Source organism: Gallus gallus (assembly GCF_016699485.2).
Source record: "Gallus gallus isolate bGalGal1 chromosome W unlocalized genomic scaffold, bGalGal1.mat.broiler.GRCg7b W_unloc7, whole genome shotgun sequence".
Taxonomy (NCBI): domain Eukaryota; kingdom Metazoa; phylum Chordata; class Aves; order Galliformes; family Phasianidae; genus Gallus; species Gallus gallus.
The window spans coordinates 20,282-37,018 of record NW_024095981.1 but is presented as its reverse complement, the minus strand read 5'-3'; the positions used below and the strand labels follow the sequence as shown (position 1 = coordinate 37,018).

The following is a 16,737-nucleotide window of genomic DNA, read 5'->3' as shown; positions in this document are numbered from 1 at the left end:
TTAAAACAATGTTTTTACGAACGTATTAGTAGCAAGAGGAGGGCCAAGGAGAATCTCCCTTCTTTATTCGACGCGGTGGGGAACATCACCACCGAGGAGGAGGAAAAGGCTGAAGTTCTCAACGCCTTCTTCACTTCTGTCTTTAGCAGTGAGACCAGCTATTCTCAGGGTACTCAGCCCCCTGAGCTGGAAGACGGGGCCGGGGAGCAGAATAAACGCCCCTCAATTCCCAGTGCCTTCTTTACTTCTGTCTGTTCTGACTGTTGCACCGGTGCTGGACGTGCCGTTACTATGAGCAACCCAAGGAGAACCAGACAGTATAGATATATATATATGTATGGACTCTGCAAAAACTTTTGTGCGCGCTTTTCCTTGCTGTGTTTTCCTTCCGCCTGTGATCGACCGAGAAAGAGAACCTGCCCCCCCACCCCTGCTTCCAACCAGAATCGTGAAACATTGTCACACTGCGGTGGTAACCATCTCTGCATTCCTGTAACAAATCCTTGCTTTTCTTTTCTGTCTTTTCACTATTGCTTTCGTCATCCCGCCTCCCATCCCCAGGCCTAGCTAACCAAAACGTTCTACAATAAACCGGTTGGGCAAATATTTGTCTCCTTTCTGAGTTTTAATCTCACGTTGGGTATACGTATATAACGAACCGTCTTGCTACCGATACTTGGAGCCAGACAGATGCCCACCTCCAAGAAGGGTCGGATGGAGGATCTGGGGAACTACAGGCCTGTCAGCCTAACCTCAGTATCAGGGAAGGTCATGGAGGAGATCACCCGGAGTCAGATCACAGGGCGTGTGCGGGACAACCAGGGGACCGGGCCTAGCCAGCGCGGGTTCCTTAAAGACAGGTCCTGCTTGACCGACCCGATCTCCTTCTATGACCAGGTGACCCGACTAGTGGATGAGGCAAAGGCTGTGGATGTAGTCTACCTAGACTTCAGTGAAGCCTTTGACTCTGTCTCCCACGGTATTCTCCCAGAGAAGATGGCAGCCCATGGCTTGGGCAGGTGTACTCTGCCGGGTCAGAACCTGGCTGGATGGCCAGGCCCAGATAGTGGTGGTGAATGGAGTTCAATCCAGCTGGCGGTGGACGCTAGCGGTGTTCCCCAGGGGGTCAGCGTTTGGTCCGGTCCTGATTTATATTTTGTTGATGATCTGGACGAGGGGATTGAGCGCACCCTCAGCAAGTTTGCAGGCCACACCATGTTGGGAGGAAGGCTTGATCTGCCTGAGGGTAGGAAGGCCCTACACAGGGATCCGGATAGGCTGGATCGCTGGGCCGAGGCCAATTGCAGGAGCATCTACGAGACCAAACGCCGGGTCCTGCACTTTGGTCACAACAACCCCATGCAACGCAACAGGCTCGGGGCAGAGAGGCTGGAAAGCTGCGCGGAGGAAACGGATCTGGAGGCATTAGTCAACAGCCGCCTGAACATGAGCCAGGAGCGTGCCAGGGGGCCAAGAAGGCCAACGGCATCCTGGCTTGGATCAGAAATCATGTAGTCAGCAGGACTAGGGAGGTGATCATCCCTCTGTACTCGGCGCTGGTGAGGCCGCTCCTCGAGTACTGCGTTCAGCTTTGGGCTCCTCACTACAAGAAAGACGTTGAGGTTCTGGAGCGTGGCCAGAGGAGGGCAACAAAGCTGGTGAAGGGACTGGAGCACAAGACCTATGGGTAGCGGCTGAGGGAACTGGGATTGTTTCGTCCGGAGGAGGGGAGGCTCAGGGGAGAGAGACCTTATCGCCTCTTTACAACTACCCGAAAGGTGCTTGTAGCGTGGTGGGGGTTGGCCGCTTCTCCACGTAACCAGCGACGGGACAAGAGCTAACGGCCTTACGCTGCGCCGGGGGGAGCTTCAGGTTGGATATTCGGAAAAACGTAACAAGTTGTCTTATTCCGCTTCTTCAAACGGTTTAATTCAGAGTCATTCACAGCTGCGATCGTCAGTCCCGCAAGCGGATCTACTGCTGACAAATCGAGATTCTCTGAGGAACGGCCGCACAATAATTTCATTTAGCAAGTTTCAGGTCTTTAATTTTTAATGCAAATATTTATTAGCATTTTGAAACTCCCCCACTCCAGTAAGCCTTGAATGCAATTGCAATTCAACAAAGACTCAAGCAAAGCCAGAGGCCTAACAAAGCGCGAGAGGTGATTACATGTAAAAGCCTTACGGTGCCTGTAGCTACTCCTCCTTCTGGTTACGGAACAATACTTCTTTTTTTTTTTTTTTTTTTTTTAATGTTTTGTTCATATTAAAAAAAGAGAAATGGAGAAGGGCAGCTGAGTCTCAAAGACAGCAGAAGCGCAACAATCGCCGACTCAAGTATCACAAAGTCTTTTCCATTTGGGAAAGTTTCCGCGGGAGAAATTATTTCTCTACGTCGCAAAATCCGCGACTGAAAAGAAAGCAGTGGCAAAACTCCGAGATTGCTTAAAAGCAGGCTGACGTGCACCGGTCAGAAATCATGCGGGTGGAGTTTGTTCGGCCTCGCGACGGGGCCATACAACAGACGACAGCTGGAAGCATTCTTCCTACGTTATTCTTCTCTAATTCTACGCCTGCTGCTTGTCGATGCTGCTAGTACGCGATAAAACCCACGCCCTTTTATTTGGAAGCTGGGGGAAGACGGCAAGGCCTCAAACACACAGCACATCCTATATTGTCTTTGGGAGACGGAGACCCACCGTTTTAACTTGCAGAATCATTTCCATCAGTAAGACAAGCGAGACAGAGATGATATCCCCATGCTCCATCTTTATTGTGCAAATGCTGCTCAAAGCTTTTCATTACCCTCCACAGACACCCACCAAAAACAATTATATGTCAACGGTGGCTAGGCTGACGGGCAACACGTGAAATCCATTCGGTGGCGATCCGTACGCGTGCAGCAACTCCTGCGGTGCAAACATCTTAGCCAGGAGGCGGCCCAACTGACGGCCACCCAGAATACAGAGACGTGCGCGGTAGTCTGAAGGGGCTGAGGGTGGGTATCTCACAGCCATCCGGAATCCATTGGTCAGGCCCAGGTTAGCAGCACACTTCTCGCCATCAATCATCAAACGGCCAAGAAGCTGGAGAAGGAAATAACGTTACGTAACGGAGCATGCCACAGCACAGTGAAGAGTGGAGAGGGCAGGAAGCCAAGGAAGGCGAGCAGAGAACCAGCCACAGAACGCGGTTAACTAGTTCTTTGCCATTCAAGCGCTGCTCTTCAAATTACTGCCTTTCTGCAACTGACACGTTCCAAGCAAAGCTACAAAGTCCGATTACGCATAATGGGGGGAGGGACAGCTATGGGACTTGCCATCTTTTTTTTTCCTTTTCTTCCTAACCCCCTCCCCACCCCCAGCTAGAGAGTAACGGACTACAAATCGGGCACAGAAGCCAGATTGGTCTCGGGATTCCAGCCCCCCATTATATCTTCGGGCAACCTAAGTCTTTCTGGCAGACAAGAAAAACTCGATGTAGGCTTTGTGAGCCCACGCCAAAGCCATGGGACTTGACTTCTGTAGCTGAAAATGAAACATCCAGCACCCCTCAGCCAGCTCTCTCCTTCCTCGCCTCCGACCTGCTCAAAACCCCAAGCCCTCTTCTCCATATTAGAGCCATGACCACTGTCTGGAAACAGCGAGAACAGGCATCGGGCCATACTTCTGAACAGCACTGCATTTTGCACTACAAGTACGTACCCAGAAATGAGCATCGCTTTCTCTCACTTCCCTTAGTCAAAACGCTCAGCTCCGTTACAAGCTAGAGGCAAAAGATTATGGCGTCGGGAAAGCCCAAATAGCCTACTGTGCCTCTTTGCAACATCGAGAGGAAACGAGGCGACGGGACAAAGCCTACTAAATTACATACCACTTACAGGCACCGTTTAGTGTACAGAAAGCTTCCACGGTACTTACAGGTGCGCCACAATCTTCTGCTCCGGATAACCTCACAACGGCCTTCTGGGGAGCGGCTAGGAAAAAAGCGTAGGAGCTTGCGGTGAAATATCATGGAACGCAAGGCACTGGAGGAAGAGGACACGCTTAAAACGGGATTGGCTTCGGAGAAAGGCAATAGCTGAAGCAGATCGCTACGTCCCACTGAACGCGTATCCCAAACGCAAGACAAAACAGCAATTCTTCCTAAGTGATCTTTGAATTGGCAAAGCCCTCTCCCTTCTATGCACAAACCATGTTTTCACAGGCTCCTGCTGCTACGAGCACAGAGCGATTTTAAACCCAAACAAAACCACCTCCATTTGCGCTTATTTCACTCTCATATTAAGACCCTGCTTAACCACTCAAGCGGCAAACGGTGGCTCACCATCCTTCAGTTATGGCCAAATATCGCCTTCCTATCCTACTTTTGACCAAGGCATTTTCAAAGAACCTGGGGTTATCCCGAAAGGAGGCCGTGTTAACTCTCCATCCTCAAGAACACCGCGGACTCCGGTGAAAGAACATTTTGGATTAGCGCGGTGAGGCTGGCATCAGACACTTCCAAATCGAGGCAAAGGTTATCGCCTTCGACACGTGAATACCACCGACCTGTAGGACACGGTCAACTAATTCTAATGGAACTAGCACGACTAGCAGCGACAAAGGGATTGATATCGCGCGCGACAAGCGTCCGCGGCTGCCACCAAGCGCTTCAGCGTCACAGGCCCGCCTCTACACACGCGCACACAACCACACGGTGGCGCTGGGAAGCCAGGCGAGCCAGACGGCACCAGCGACCCAGTATGCGCCACGGCAGCCCCGAGGCACCGAAGCAGCGCGGGGTTTTAGAGGAGGCGCTGTAGTAGCGAGCATCACCAGCCAGAAAGGCCCGTCCGCCCGCCCGCCCCGCCCCCCGCGGCAAGGTCGCCGCTCGCCCCGCCGCACTCGCCGGCACCGCAACGGGCGCTCGTTCCAGAGGGCCTGCGAGCGCGCTAGGGTGGGGGAGGGGTGGGACGGGAGGGCAAGGGAAGAATCGCGCGACGCACGACAAAGCCGCGGCTACCTCCTCGTCCACAACGGCTCCTCCTCGCGGATAACGTTGGCGGAGAACTCCTGGCGGGCGACTTTTCCCAAGAGAGCGGCGCCACCGCGCCAGGCGGCCGGCGACCTAACGATCCCGCCGGCCATGACGGCGCCCGCTCGCTACAACACTCCCTCAGCCCCAAACCTCCCCCGCTCGGCTCGGCTCGGCTCGGCTCGGCTCGCCTCGCCTCGGCTCGGCACGGCTCGGCCCTCGTCGGCGCTCATTGGGCCGACAGAGCCGTGCCGGCCGTTCTCGCGCCTCGGTTGGCTGTCTCGCCTGCCCTTTAAGCTTGTCCCCGCCCTGTAGGCGGCTCCGCTCCCGTCGGCTCGGTGCTTATCGGGGCTCAGGGACTTAGGCGCTGGGGGCTTTTTGGTGCCGATCCCTCCCGTCAAATGACCGTCAAATGTTGGCGGGGCAGGCCAGGAGTTTGCCATCTTTGGATGAAGGACGGGCAACTCGGGGAGAGTGCCAGGATGTTGCTAGCATGCGCAGGGAGAAAATTCGACAAGCCAAAGCCCAGCAAGACCTTAATCTGGCCGCCATTGTTCGAGATGATTAAAACAATGTTTTTACGAACGTATTAGTAGCAAGAGGAGGGCCAAGGAGAATCTCCCTTCTTTATTCGACGCGGTGGGGAACATCACCACCGAGGAGGAGGAAAAGGCTGAAGTTCTCAACGCCTTCTTCACTTCTGTCTTTAGCAGTGAGACCAGCTATTCTCAGGGTACTCAGCCCCCTGAGCTGGAAGACGGGGCCGGGGAGCAGAATAAACGCCCCTCAATTCCCAGTGCCTTCTTTACTTCTGTCTGTTCTGACTGTTGCACCGGTGCTGGACGTGCCGTTACTATGAGCAACCCAAGGAGAACCAGACAGTATAGATATATATATATGTATGGACTCTGCAAAAACTTTTGTGCGCGCTTTTCCCTTGCTGTGTTTTCCTTCCGCCTGTGATCGACCGAGAAAGAGAACCTGCCCCCACCCCTGCTTCCAACCAGAATCGTGAAACATTGTCACACTGCGGTGGTAACCATCTCTGCATTCCTGTAACAAATCCTTGCTTTTCTTTTCTGTCTTTTCACTATTGCTTTCGTCATCCCGCCTCCCATCCCCAGGCCTAGCTAACCAAAACTTTCTACAATAAACCGGTTGGGCAAATATTTGTCTCCTTTCTGAGTTTTAATCTCACGTTGGGTATACGTATATAACGAACCGTCTTGCTACCGATACTTGGAGCCAGACAGATGCCCACCTCCAAGAAGGGTCGGATGGAGGATCTGGGGAACTACAGGCCTGTCAGCCTAACCTCAGTATCAGGGAAGGTCATGGAGGAGATCACCCGGAGTCAGATCACAGGGCGTGTGCGGGACAACCAGGGGACCGGGCCTAGCCAGCGCGGGTTCCTTAAAGACAGGTCCTGCTTGACCGACCCGATCTCCTTCTATGACCAGGTGACCCGACTAGTGGATGAGGCAAAGGCTGTGGATGTAGTCTACCTAGACTTCAGTGAAGCCTTTGACTCTGTCTCCCACGGTATTCTCCCAGAGAAGATGGCAGCCCATGGCTTGGGCAGGTGTACTCTGCCGGGTCAGAACCTGGCTGGATGGCCAGGCCCAGATAGTGGTGGTGAATGGAGTTCAATCCAGCTGGCGGTGGACGCTAGCGGTGTTCCCCAGGGGGTCAGCGTTTGGTCCGGTCCTGATTTATATTGGTTGATGATCTGGACGAGGGGATTGAGCGCACCCTCAGCAAGTTTGCAGGCCACACCATGTTGGGAGGAAGGCTTGATCTGCCTGAGGGTAGGAAGGCCCTACACAGGGATCCGGATAGGCTGGATCGCTGGGCCGAGGCCAATTGCAGGAGCATCTACGAGACCAAACGCCGGGTCCTGCACTTTGGTCACAACAACCCCATGCAACGCAACAGGCTCGGGGCAGAGAGGCTGGAAAGCTGCGCGGAGGAAACGGATCTGGAGGCATTAGTCAACAGCCGCCTGAACATGAGCCAGGAGCGTGCCCAGGGGCCAAGAAGGCCAACGGCATCCTGGCTTGGATCAGAAATCATGTAGTCAGCAGGACTAGGGAGGTGATCATCCCTCTGTACTCAGCGCTGGTGAGGCCGCTCCTCGAGTACTGCGTTCAGCTTTGGGCTCCTCACTACAAGAAAGACGTTGAGGTTCTGGAGCGTGGCCAGAGGAGGGCAACAAAGCTGGTGAAGGGACTGGAGCACAAGACCTATGGGTAGCGGCTGAGGGAACTGGGATTGTTTCGTCCGGAGGAGGGGAGGCTCAGGGGAGAGAGACCTTATCGCCTCTTTACAACTACCCGAAAGGTGGTTGTAGCGTGGTGGGGGTTGGCCGCTTCTCCCACGTAACCAGCGACGGGACAAGAGCTAACGGCCTTGCGCTGCGCCGGGGGGAGCTTCAGGTTGGATATTCGGAAAAACGTAACAAGTTGTCTTATTCCGCTTCTTCAAACGGTTTAATTCAGAGTCATTCACAGCTGCGATCGTCAGTCCCGCAAGCGGATCTACTGCTGACAAATCGAGATTCTCTGAGGAACGGCCGCACAATAATTTCATTTAGCAAGTTTCAAGTCTTTAATTTTTAATGCAAATATTTATTAGCATTTTGAAACTCCCCCACTCCAGTAAGCCTTGAATGCAATTGCAATTCAACAAAGACTCAAGCAAAGCCAGAGGCCTAACAAAGCGCGAGAGGTGATTACATGTAAAAGCCTTACGGTGCCTGTAGCTACTCCTCCTTCTGGTTACGGAACAATACTCCTTTTTTTTTTTTTTTTTTTTTAATGTTTTGTTCATATTAAAAAAAGAGAAATGGAGAAGGGCAGCTGAGTCTCAAAGACAGCAGAAGCGCAACAATCGCCGACTCAAGTATCACAAAGTCTTTTCCATTTGGGAAAGTTTCCGCGGGAGAAATTATTTCTCTACGTCGCAAAATCCGCGACTGAAAAGAAAGCAGTGGCAAAACTCCGAGATTGCTTAAAAGCAGGCTGACGTGCACCGGTCAGAGAAATCATGGGGTGGAGTTTGTTCGGCCTCGCGACGGGGCCATACAACAGACGACAGCTGGAAGCATTCTTCCTACGTTATTCTTCTCTAATTCTACGCCTGCTGCTTGTCGATGCTGCTAGTACGCGATAAAACCCACGCCCTTTTATTTGGAAGCTGGGGGAAGACGGCAAGGCCTCAAACACACAGCACATCCTATATTGTCTTTGGGAGACGGAGACCCACCGTTTTAACTTGCAGAATCATTTCCATCAGTAAGACAAGCGAGACAGAGATGATATCCCCATGCTCCATCTTTATTGTGCAAATGCTGCTCAAAGCTTTTCATTACCCTCCATAGACACCCACCAAAAACAATTATATGTCAACGGTGGCTAGGCTGACGGGCAACACGTGAAATCCATTCGGTGGCGATCCGTACGCGTGCAGCAACTCCTGCGGTGCAAACATCTTAGCCAGGAGGCCGGCCCAACTGACGGCCACCCAGAATACAGAGACGTGCGCGGTAGTCTGAAGGGGCTGAGGGTGGGTATCTCACAGCCATCCGGAATCCATTGGTCAGGCCCAGGTTAGCAGCACACTTCTCGCCATCAATCATCAAACGGCCAAGAAGCTGGAGAAGGAAATAACGTTACGTAACGGAGCATGCCACAGCACAGTGAAGAGTGGAGAGGGCAGGAAGCCAAGGAAGGCGAGCAGAGAACCAGCCACAGAACGCGGTTAACTAGTTCTTTGCCATTCAAGCGCTGCTCTTCAAATTACTGCCTTTCTGCAACTGACACGTTCCAAGCAAAGCTACAAAGTCCGATTACGCATAATGGGGGAGGGACAGCTATGGGACTTGCCATCTTTTTTTTTCCTTTTCTTCCTAACCCCTCCCCACCCCCAGCTAGAGAGTAACGGACTACAAATCGGGCACAGAAGCCAGATTGGTCTCGGGATTCCAGCCCCCCATTATATCTTCGGGCAACCTAAGTCTTTCTGGCAGACAAGAAAAACTCGATGTAGGCTTTGTGAGCCCACGCCAAAGCCATGGGACTTGACTTCTGTAGCTGAAAATGAAACATCCAGCACCCCTCAGCCAGCTCTCTCCTTCCTCGCCTCCGACCTGCTCAAAACCCCAAGCCCTCTTCTCCATATTAGAGCCATGACCACTGTCTGGAAACAGCGAGAACAGGCATCGGGCCATACTTCTGAACAGCACTGCATTTTGCACTACAAGTACGTACCCAGAAATGAGCATCGCTTTCTCTCACTTCCCTTAGTCAAAACGCTCAGCTCCGTTACAAGCTAGAGGCAAAAGATTATGGCGTCGGAAAGCCCAAATAGCCTACTGTGCCTCTTTGCAACATCGAGAGGAAACGAGGCGACGGGACAAAGCCTACTAAATTACATACCACTTACAGGCACCGTTTAGTGTACAGAAAGCTTCCACGGTACTTACAGGTGCGCCACAATCTTCTGCTCCGGATAACCTCACAACGGCCTTCTGGGGAGCGGCTAGGAAAAAAGCGTAGGAGCTTGCGGTGAAATATCATGGAACGCAAGGCACTGGAGGAAGAGGACACGCTTAAAACGGGATTGGCTTCGGAGAAAGGCAATAGCTGAAGCAGATCGCTACGTCCCACTGAACGCGTATCCCAAACGCAAGACAAAACAGCAATTCTTCCTAAGTGATCTTTGAATTGGCAAAGCCCTCTCCCTTCTATGCACAAACCATGTTTTCACAGGCTCCTGCTGCTACGAGCACAGAGCGATTTTTAAACCCAAACAAAACCACCTCCATTTGCGCTTATTTCACTCTCATATTAAGACCCTGCTTAACCACTCAAGCGGCAAACGGTGGCTCACCATCCTTCAGTTATGGCCAAATATCGCCTTCCTATCCTACTTTTGACCAAGGCATTTTCAAAGAACCTGGGGTTATCCCGAAAGGAGGCCGTGTTAACTCTCCATCCTCAAGAACACCGCGGACTCCGGTGAAAGAACATTTGGATTAGCGCGGTGAGGCTGGCATCAGACACTTCCAAATCGAGGCAAAGGTTATCGCCTTCGACACGTGAATACCACCGACCTGTAGGACACGGTCAACTAATTCTAATGGAACTAGCACGACTAGCAGCGACAAAGGGATTGATATCGCGCGCGACAAGCGTCCGCGGCTGCCACCAAGCGCTTCAGCGTCACAGGCCCGCCTCTACACACGCGCACACAACCACACGGTGGCGCTGGGAAGCCAGGCGAGCCAGACGGCACCAGCGACCCAGTATGCGCCACGGCAGCCCCGAGGCACCGAAGCAGCGCGGGGTTTTAGAGGAGGCGCTGTAGTAGCGAGCATCACCAGCCAGAAAGGCCCGTCCGCCCGCCCCGCCCCGCGGCAAGGTCGCCGCTCGCCCCGCCGCACTCGCCGGCACCGCAACGGGCGCTCGTTCCAGAGGGCCTGCGAGCGCGCTAGCGTGGGGGAGGGGTGGGACGGGAGGGCAAGGGAAGAATCGCGCGACGCACGACAAAGCCGCGGCTACCTCCTCGTCCACAACGGCTCCTCCTCGCGGATAACGTTGGCGGAGACTCCTGGCGGGCGACTTTTCCCAAGAGAGCGGCGCCACCGCGCCAGGCGGCCGGCGACCTAACGATCCCGCCGGCCATGACGGCGCCCGCTCGCTACAACACTCCCTCAGCCCCAAACCTCCCCCGCTCGGCTCGGCTCGGCTCGGCTCGGCTCCGCTCGGCTCGCCTCGGCTCGGCACGGCTCGGCCCTCGTCGGCGCTCATTGGGCCGACAGAGCCGTGCCGGCCGTTCTCGCGCCTCGGTTGGCTGTCTCGCCTGCCCTTTAAGCTTGTCCCCGCCCTGTAGGCGGCTCCGCTCCCGTCGGCCCGGTGCTTATCGGGGCTCAGGGACTTAGGCGCTGGGGGCTTTTTGGTGCCGATCCCTCCCGTCAAATGACCGTCAAATGTTGGCGGGGCAGGCCAGGAGTTTGCCATCTTGGATGAAGGACGGGCAACTCGGGGAGAGTGCCAGGATGTTGCTAGCATGCGCAGGGAGAAAATTCGACAAGCCAAAGCCCAGCAAGACCTTAATCTGGCCGCCATTGTTCGAGATGATTAAAACAATGTTTTTACGAACGTATTAGTAGCAAGAGGAGGGCCAAGGAGAATCTCCCTTCTTTATTCGACGCGGTGGGGAACATCACCACCGAGGAGGAGGAAAAGGCTGAAGTTCTCAACGCCTTCTTCACTTCTGTCTTTAGCAGTGAGACCAGCTATTCTCAGGGTACTCAGCCCCCTGAGCTGGAAGACGGGGCCGGGGAGCAGAATAAACGCCCCTCAATTCCCAGTGCCTTCTTTACTTCTGTCTGTTCTGACTGTTGCACCGGTGCTGGACGTGCCGTTACTATGAGCAACCCAAGGAGAACCAGACAGTATAGATATATATATATGTATGGACTCTGCAAAAACTTTGTGCGCGCTTTTCCCTTGCTGTGTTTTCCTTCCGCCTGTGATCGACCGAGAAAGAGAACCTGCCCCCCCACCCCTGCTTCCAACCAGAATCGTGAAACATTGTCACACTGCGGTGGTAACCATCTCTGCATTCCTGTAACAAATCCTTGCTTTTCTTTTCTGTCTTTTCACTATTGCTTTCGTCATCCCGCCTCCCATCCCCAGGCCTAGCTAACCAAAACTTTCTACAATAAACCGGTTGGGCAAATATTTGTCTCCTTTCTGAGTTTTAATCTCACGTTGGGTATACGTATATAACGAACCGTCTTGCTACCGATACTTGGAGCCAGACAGATGCCCACCTCCAAGAAGGGTCTGATGGAGGATCTGGGGAACTACAGGCCTGTCAGCCTAACCTCAGTATCAGGGAAGGTCATGGAGGAGATCACCCGGAGTCAGATCACAGGGCGTGTGCGGGACAACCAGGGGACCGGGCCTAGCCAGCGCGGGTTCCTTAAAGACAGGTCCTGCTTGACCGACCCGATCTCCTTCTATGACCAGGTGACCCGACTAGTGGATGAGGCAAAGGCTGTGGATGTAGTCTACCTAGACTTCAGTGAAGCCTTTGACTCTGTCTCCCACGGTATTCTCCCAGAGAAGATGGCAGCCCATGGCTTGGGCAGGTGTACTCTGCCGGGTCAGAACCTGGCTGGATGGCCAGGCCCAGATAGTGGTGGTGAATGGAGTTCAATCCAGCTGGCGGTGGACGCTAGCGGTGTTCCCCAGGGGGTCAGCGTTTGGTCCGGTCCTGATTTATATTTGATTGATGATCTGGACGAGGGGATTGAGCGCACCCTCAGCAAGTTTGCAGGCCACACCATGTTGGGAGGAAGGCTTGATCTGCCTGAGGGTAGGAAGGCCCTACACAGGGATCCGGATAGGCTGGATCGCTGGGCCGAGGCCAATTGCAGGAGCATCTACGAGACCAAACGCCGGGTCCTGCACTTTGGTCACAACAACCCCATGCAACGCAACAGGCTCGGGGCAGAGAGGCTGGAAAGCTGCGCGGAGGAAACGGATCTGGAGGCATTAGTCAACAGCCGCCTGAACATGAGCCAGGAGCGTGCCCAGGGGCCAAGAAGGCCAACGGCATCCTGGCTTGGATCAGAAATCATGTAGTCAGCAGGACTAGGGAGGTGATCATCCCTCTGTACTCGGCGCTGGTGAGGCCGCTCCTCGAGTACTGCGTTCAGCTTTGGGCTCCTCACTACAAGAAAGACGTTGAGGTTCTGGAGCGTGGCCAGAGGAGGGCAACAAAGCTGGTGAAGGGACTGGAGCACAAGACCTATGGGTAGCGGCTGAGGGAACTGGGATTGTTTCGTCCGGAGGAGGGGAGGCTCAGGGGAGAGAGACCTTATCGCCTCTTTACAACTACCCGAAAGGTGCTTGTAGCGTGGTGGGGGTTGGCCGCTTCTCCCACGTAACCAGCGACGGGACAAGAGCTAACGGCCTTACGCTGCGCCGGGGGGAGCTTCAGGTTGGATATTCGGAAAAACGTAACAAGTTGTCTTATTCCGCTTCTTCAAACGGTTTAATTCAGAGTCATTCACAGCTGCGATCGTCAGTCCCGCAAGCGGATCTACTGCTGACAAATCGAGATTCTCTGAGGAACGGCCGCACAATAATTTCATTTAGCAAGTTTCAAGTCTTTAATTTTTAATGCAAATATTTATTAGCATTTTGAAACTCCCCCACTCCAGTAAGCCTTGAATGCAATTGCAATTCAACAAAGACTCAAGCAAAGCCAGAGGCCTAACAAAGCGCGAGAGGTGATTACATGTAAAAGCCTTACGGTGCCTGTAGCTACTCCTCCTTCTGGTTACGGAACAATACTCTTTTTTTTTTTTTTTTTTTTAATGTTTTGTTCATATTAAAAAAAGAGAAATGGAGAAGGGCAGCTGAGTCTCAAAGACAGCAGAAGCGCAACAATCGCCGACTCAAGTATCACAAAGTCTTTTCCATTTGGGAAAGTTTCCGCGGGAGAAATTATTTCTCTACGTCGCAAAATCCGCGACTGAAAAGAAAGCAGTGGCAAAACTCCGAGATTGCTTAAAAGCAGGCTGACGTGCACCGGTCAGAAATCATGCGGGTGGAGTTTGTTCGGCCTCGCGACGGGGCCATACAACAGACGACAGCTGGAAGCATTCTTCCTACGTTATTCTTCTCTAATTCTACGCCTGCTGCTTGTCGATGCTGCTAGTACGCGATAAAACCCACGCCCTTTTATTTGGAAGCTGGGGGAAGACGGCAAGGCCTCAAACACACAGCACATCCTATATTGTCTTTGGGAGACGGAGACCCACCGTTTTAACTTGCAGAATCATTTCCATCAGTAAGACAAGCGAGACAGAGATGATATCCCCATGCTCCATCTTTATTGTGCAAATGCTGCTCAAAGCTTTTCATTACCCTCCATAGGCACCACCACCAAAAACAATTATATGTCAACGGTGGCTAGGCTGACGGGCAACACGTGAAATCCATTCGGTGGCGATCCGTACGCGTGCAGCAACTCCTGCGGTGCAAACATCTTAGCCAGGAGGCCGGCCCAACTGACGGCCACCCAGAATACAGAGACGTGCGCGGTAGTCTGAAGGGGCTGAGGGTGGGTATCTCACAGCCATCCGGAATCCATTGGTCAGGCCCAGGTTAGCAGCACACTTCTCGCCATCAATCATCAAACGGCCAAGAAGCTGGAGAAGGAAATAACGTTACGTAACGGAGCATGCCACAGCACAGTGAAGAGTGGAGAGGGCAGGAAGCCAAGGAAGGCGAGCAGAGAACCAGCCACAGAACGCGGTTAACTAGTTCTTTGCCATTCAAGCGCTGCTCTTCAAATTACTGCCTTTCTGCAACTGACACGTTCCAAGCAAAGCTACAAAGTCCGATTACGCATAATGGGGGGAGGGACAGCTATGGGACTTGCCATCTTTTTTTTTTCCTTCTTCCTAACCCCCTCCCCACCCCCAGCTAGAGAGTAACGGACTACAAATCGGGCACAGAAGCCAGATTGGTCTCGGGATTCCAGCCCCCCATTATATCTTCGGGCAACCTAAGTCTTTCTGGCAGACAAGAAAAACTCGATGTAGGCTTTGTGAGCCCACGCCAAAGCCATGGGACTTGACTTCTGTAGCTGAAAATGAAACATCCAGCACCCCTCAGCCAGCTCTCTCCTTCCTCGCCTCCGACCTGCTCAAAACCCCAAGCCCTCTTCTCCATATTAGAGCCATGACCACTGTCTGGAAACAGCGAGAACAGGCATCGGGCCATACTTCTGAACAGCACTGCATTTTGCACTACAAGTACGTACCCAGAAATGAGCATCGCTTTCTCTCACTTCCCTTAGTCAAAACGCTCAGCTCCGTTACAAGCTAGAGGCAAAAGATTATGGCGTCGGGAAAGCCCAAATAGCCTACTGTGCCTCTTTGCAACATCGAGAGGAAACGAGGCGACGGGACAAAGCCTACTAAATTACATACCACTTACAGGCACCGTTTAGTGTACAGAAAGCTTCCACGGTACTTACAGGTGCGCCACAATCTTCTGCTCCGGATAACCTCACAACGGCCTTCTGGGGAGCGGCTAGGAAAAAAGCGTAGGAGCTTGCGGTGAAATATCATGGAACGCAAGGCACTGGAGGAAGAGGACACGCTTAAAACGGGATTGGCTTCGGAGAAAGGCAATAGCTGAAGCAGATCGCTACGTCCCACTGAACGCGTATCCCAAACGCAAGACAAAACAGCAATTCTTCCTAAGTGATCTTTGAATGGCAAAGCCCTCTCCCTTCTATGCACAAACCATGTTTTCACAGGCTCCTGCTGCTACGAGCACAGAGCGATTTTAAACCCAAACAAAACCACCTCCATTTGCGCTTATTTCACTCTCATATTAAGACCCTGCTTAACCACTCAAGCGGCAAACGGTGGCTCACCATCCTTCAGTTATGGCCAAATATCGCCTTCCTATCCTACTTTTGACCAAGGCATTTTCAAAGAACCTGGGGTTATCCCGAAAGGAGGCCGTGTTAACTCTCCATCCTCAAGAACACCGCGGACTCCGGTGAAAGAACATTGGATTAGCGCGGTGAGGCTGGCATCAGACACTTCCAAATCGAGGCAAAGGTTATCGCCTTCGACACGTGAATACCACCGACCTGTAGGACACGGTCAACTAATTCTAATGGAACTAGCACGACTAGCAGCGACAAAGGGATTGATATCGCGCGCGACAAGCGTCCGCGGCTGCCACCAAGCGCTTCAGCGTCACAGGCCCGCCTCTACACACGCGCACACAACCACACGGTGGCGCTGGGAAGCCAGGCGAGCCAGACGGCACCAGCGACCCAGTATGCGCCACGGCAGCCCCGAGGCACCGAAGCAGCGCGGGGTTTTAGAGGAGGCGCTGTAGTAGCGAGCATCACCAGCCAGAAAGGCCCGTCCGCCCGCCCCGCCCGCGGCAAGGTCGCCGCTCGCCCCGCCGCACTCGCCGGCACCGCAACGGGCGCTCGTTCCAGAGGGCCTGCGAGCGCGCTAGCGTGGGGGAGGGGTGGGACGGGAGGGCAAGGGAAGAATCGCGCGACGCACGACAAAGCCGCGGCTACCTCCTCGTCCACAACGGCTCCTCCTCGCGGATAACGTTGGCGGAGAACTCCTGGCGGGCGACTTTTCCCAAGAGAGCGGCGCCACCGCGCCAGGCGGCCGGCGACCTAACGATCCCGCCGGCCATGACGGCGCCCGCTCGCTACAACACCCTCAGCCCCAAACCTCCCGCTCGGCTCGGCTCGGCTCGGCTCGGCTCCGCTCGGCTCGGCTCGCTCCTCGGCTCGGCACGGCTCGGCCCTCGTCGGCGCTCATTGGGCCGACAGAGCCGTGCCGGCCGTTCTCGCGCCTCGGTTGGCTGTCTCGCCTGCCCTTTAAGCTTGTCCCCGCCCTGTAGGCGGCTCCGCTCCCGTCGGCCCGGTGCTTATCGGGGCTCAGGGACTTAGGCGCTGGGGGCTTTTTGGTGCCGATCCCTCCCGTCAAATGACCGTCAAATGTTGGCGGGGCAGGCCAGGAGTTTGCCATCTTTGGATGAAGGACGGGCAACTCGGGAGAGTGCCAGGATGTTGCTAGCATGCGCAGGGAGAAAATTCGACAAGCCAAAGCCCAGCAAGACCTTAATCTGGCCGCCATTGTTCGAGATGA

At 53.9% G+C, this 16,737-nt stretch overlaps 1 protein-coding gene and 1 pseudogene across 6 annotated transcripts; both read right to left on the bottom strand.

Annotated features, from left to right (window-relative positions):
- Positions 1–7,624: 7,624 nt before the first annotated feature.
- LOC121108846 (histidine triad nucleotide-binding protein 1-like) lies at positions 7,625–11,571 on the bottom strand. 5 transcript variants are annotated; one of them, XR_005843484.2, is made up of 3 exons: positions 10,580–11,571; positions 9,502–9,608; positions 7,625–8,670 (listed from the first exon to the last, which is right to left on the bottom strand). XR_005843484.2 is itself a non-coding variant. In XM_040656983.2 (3 exons), exons 1-3 carry the CDS (start codon positions 10,701–10,703, stop codon positions 8,509–8,511), a joined length of 342 nt encoding a protein of 113 aa, XP_040512917.1. In that variant the 5' UTR covers positions 10,704–10,799; the 3' UTR covers positions 7,625–8,508. The 5 variants fall into 5 exon arrangements, 2 of the variants coding, with proteins under 2 accessions (XP_040512917.1, XP_040512916.1); XR_005843485.2 differs by lacking the exon at positions 10,580–11,571 and adding an exon at positions 9,909–10,253; XR_005843486.2 differs by lacking the exon at positions 10,580–11,571 and adding an exon at positions 9,975–10,253.
- A 1,631-nt stretch (positions 11,572–13,202) lies between these two features.
- Positions 13,203–16,305, bottom strand: LOC121108845 (annotated as a pseudogene). Its single transcript, XR_005843483.2, has 3 exons — positions 16,155–16,305; positions 15,081–15,187; positions 13,203–14,247 (listed from the first exon to the last, which is right to left on the bottom strand). The product of XR_005843483.2 is annotated as a histidine triad nucleotide-binding protein 1-like (transcript).
- Positions 16,306–16,737: the final 432 nt, after the last annotated feature.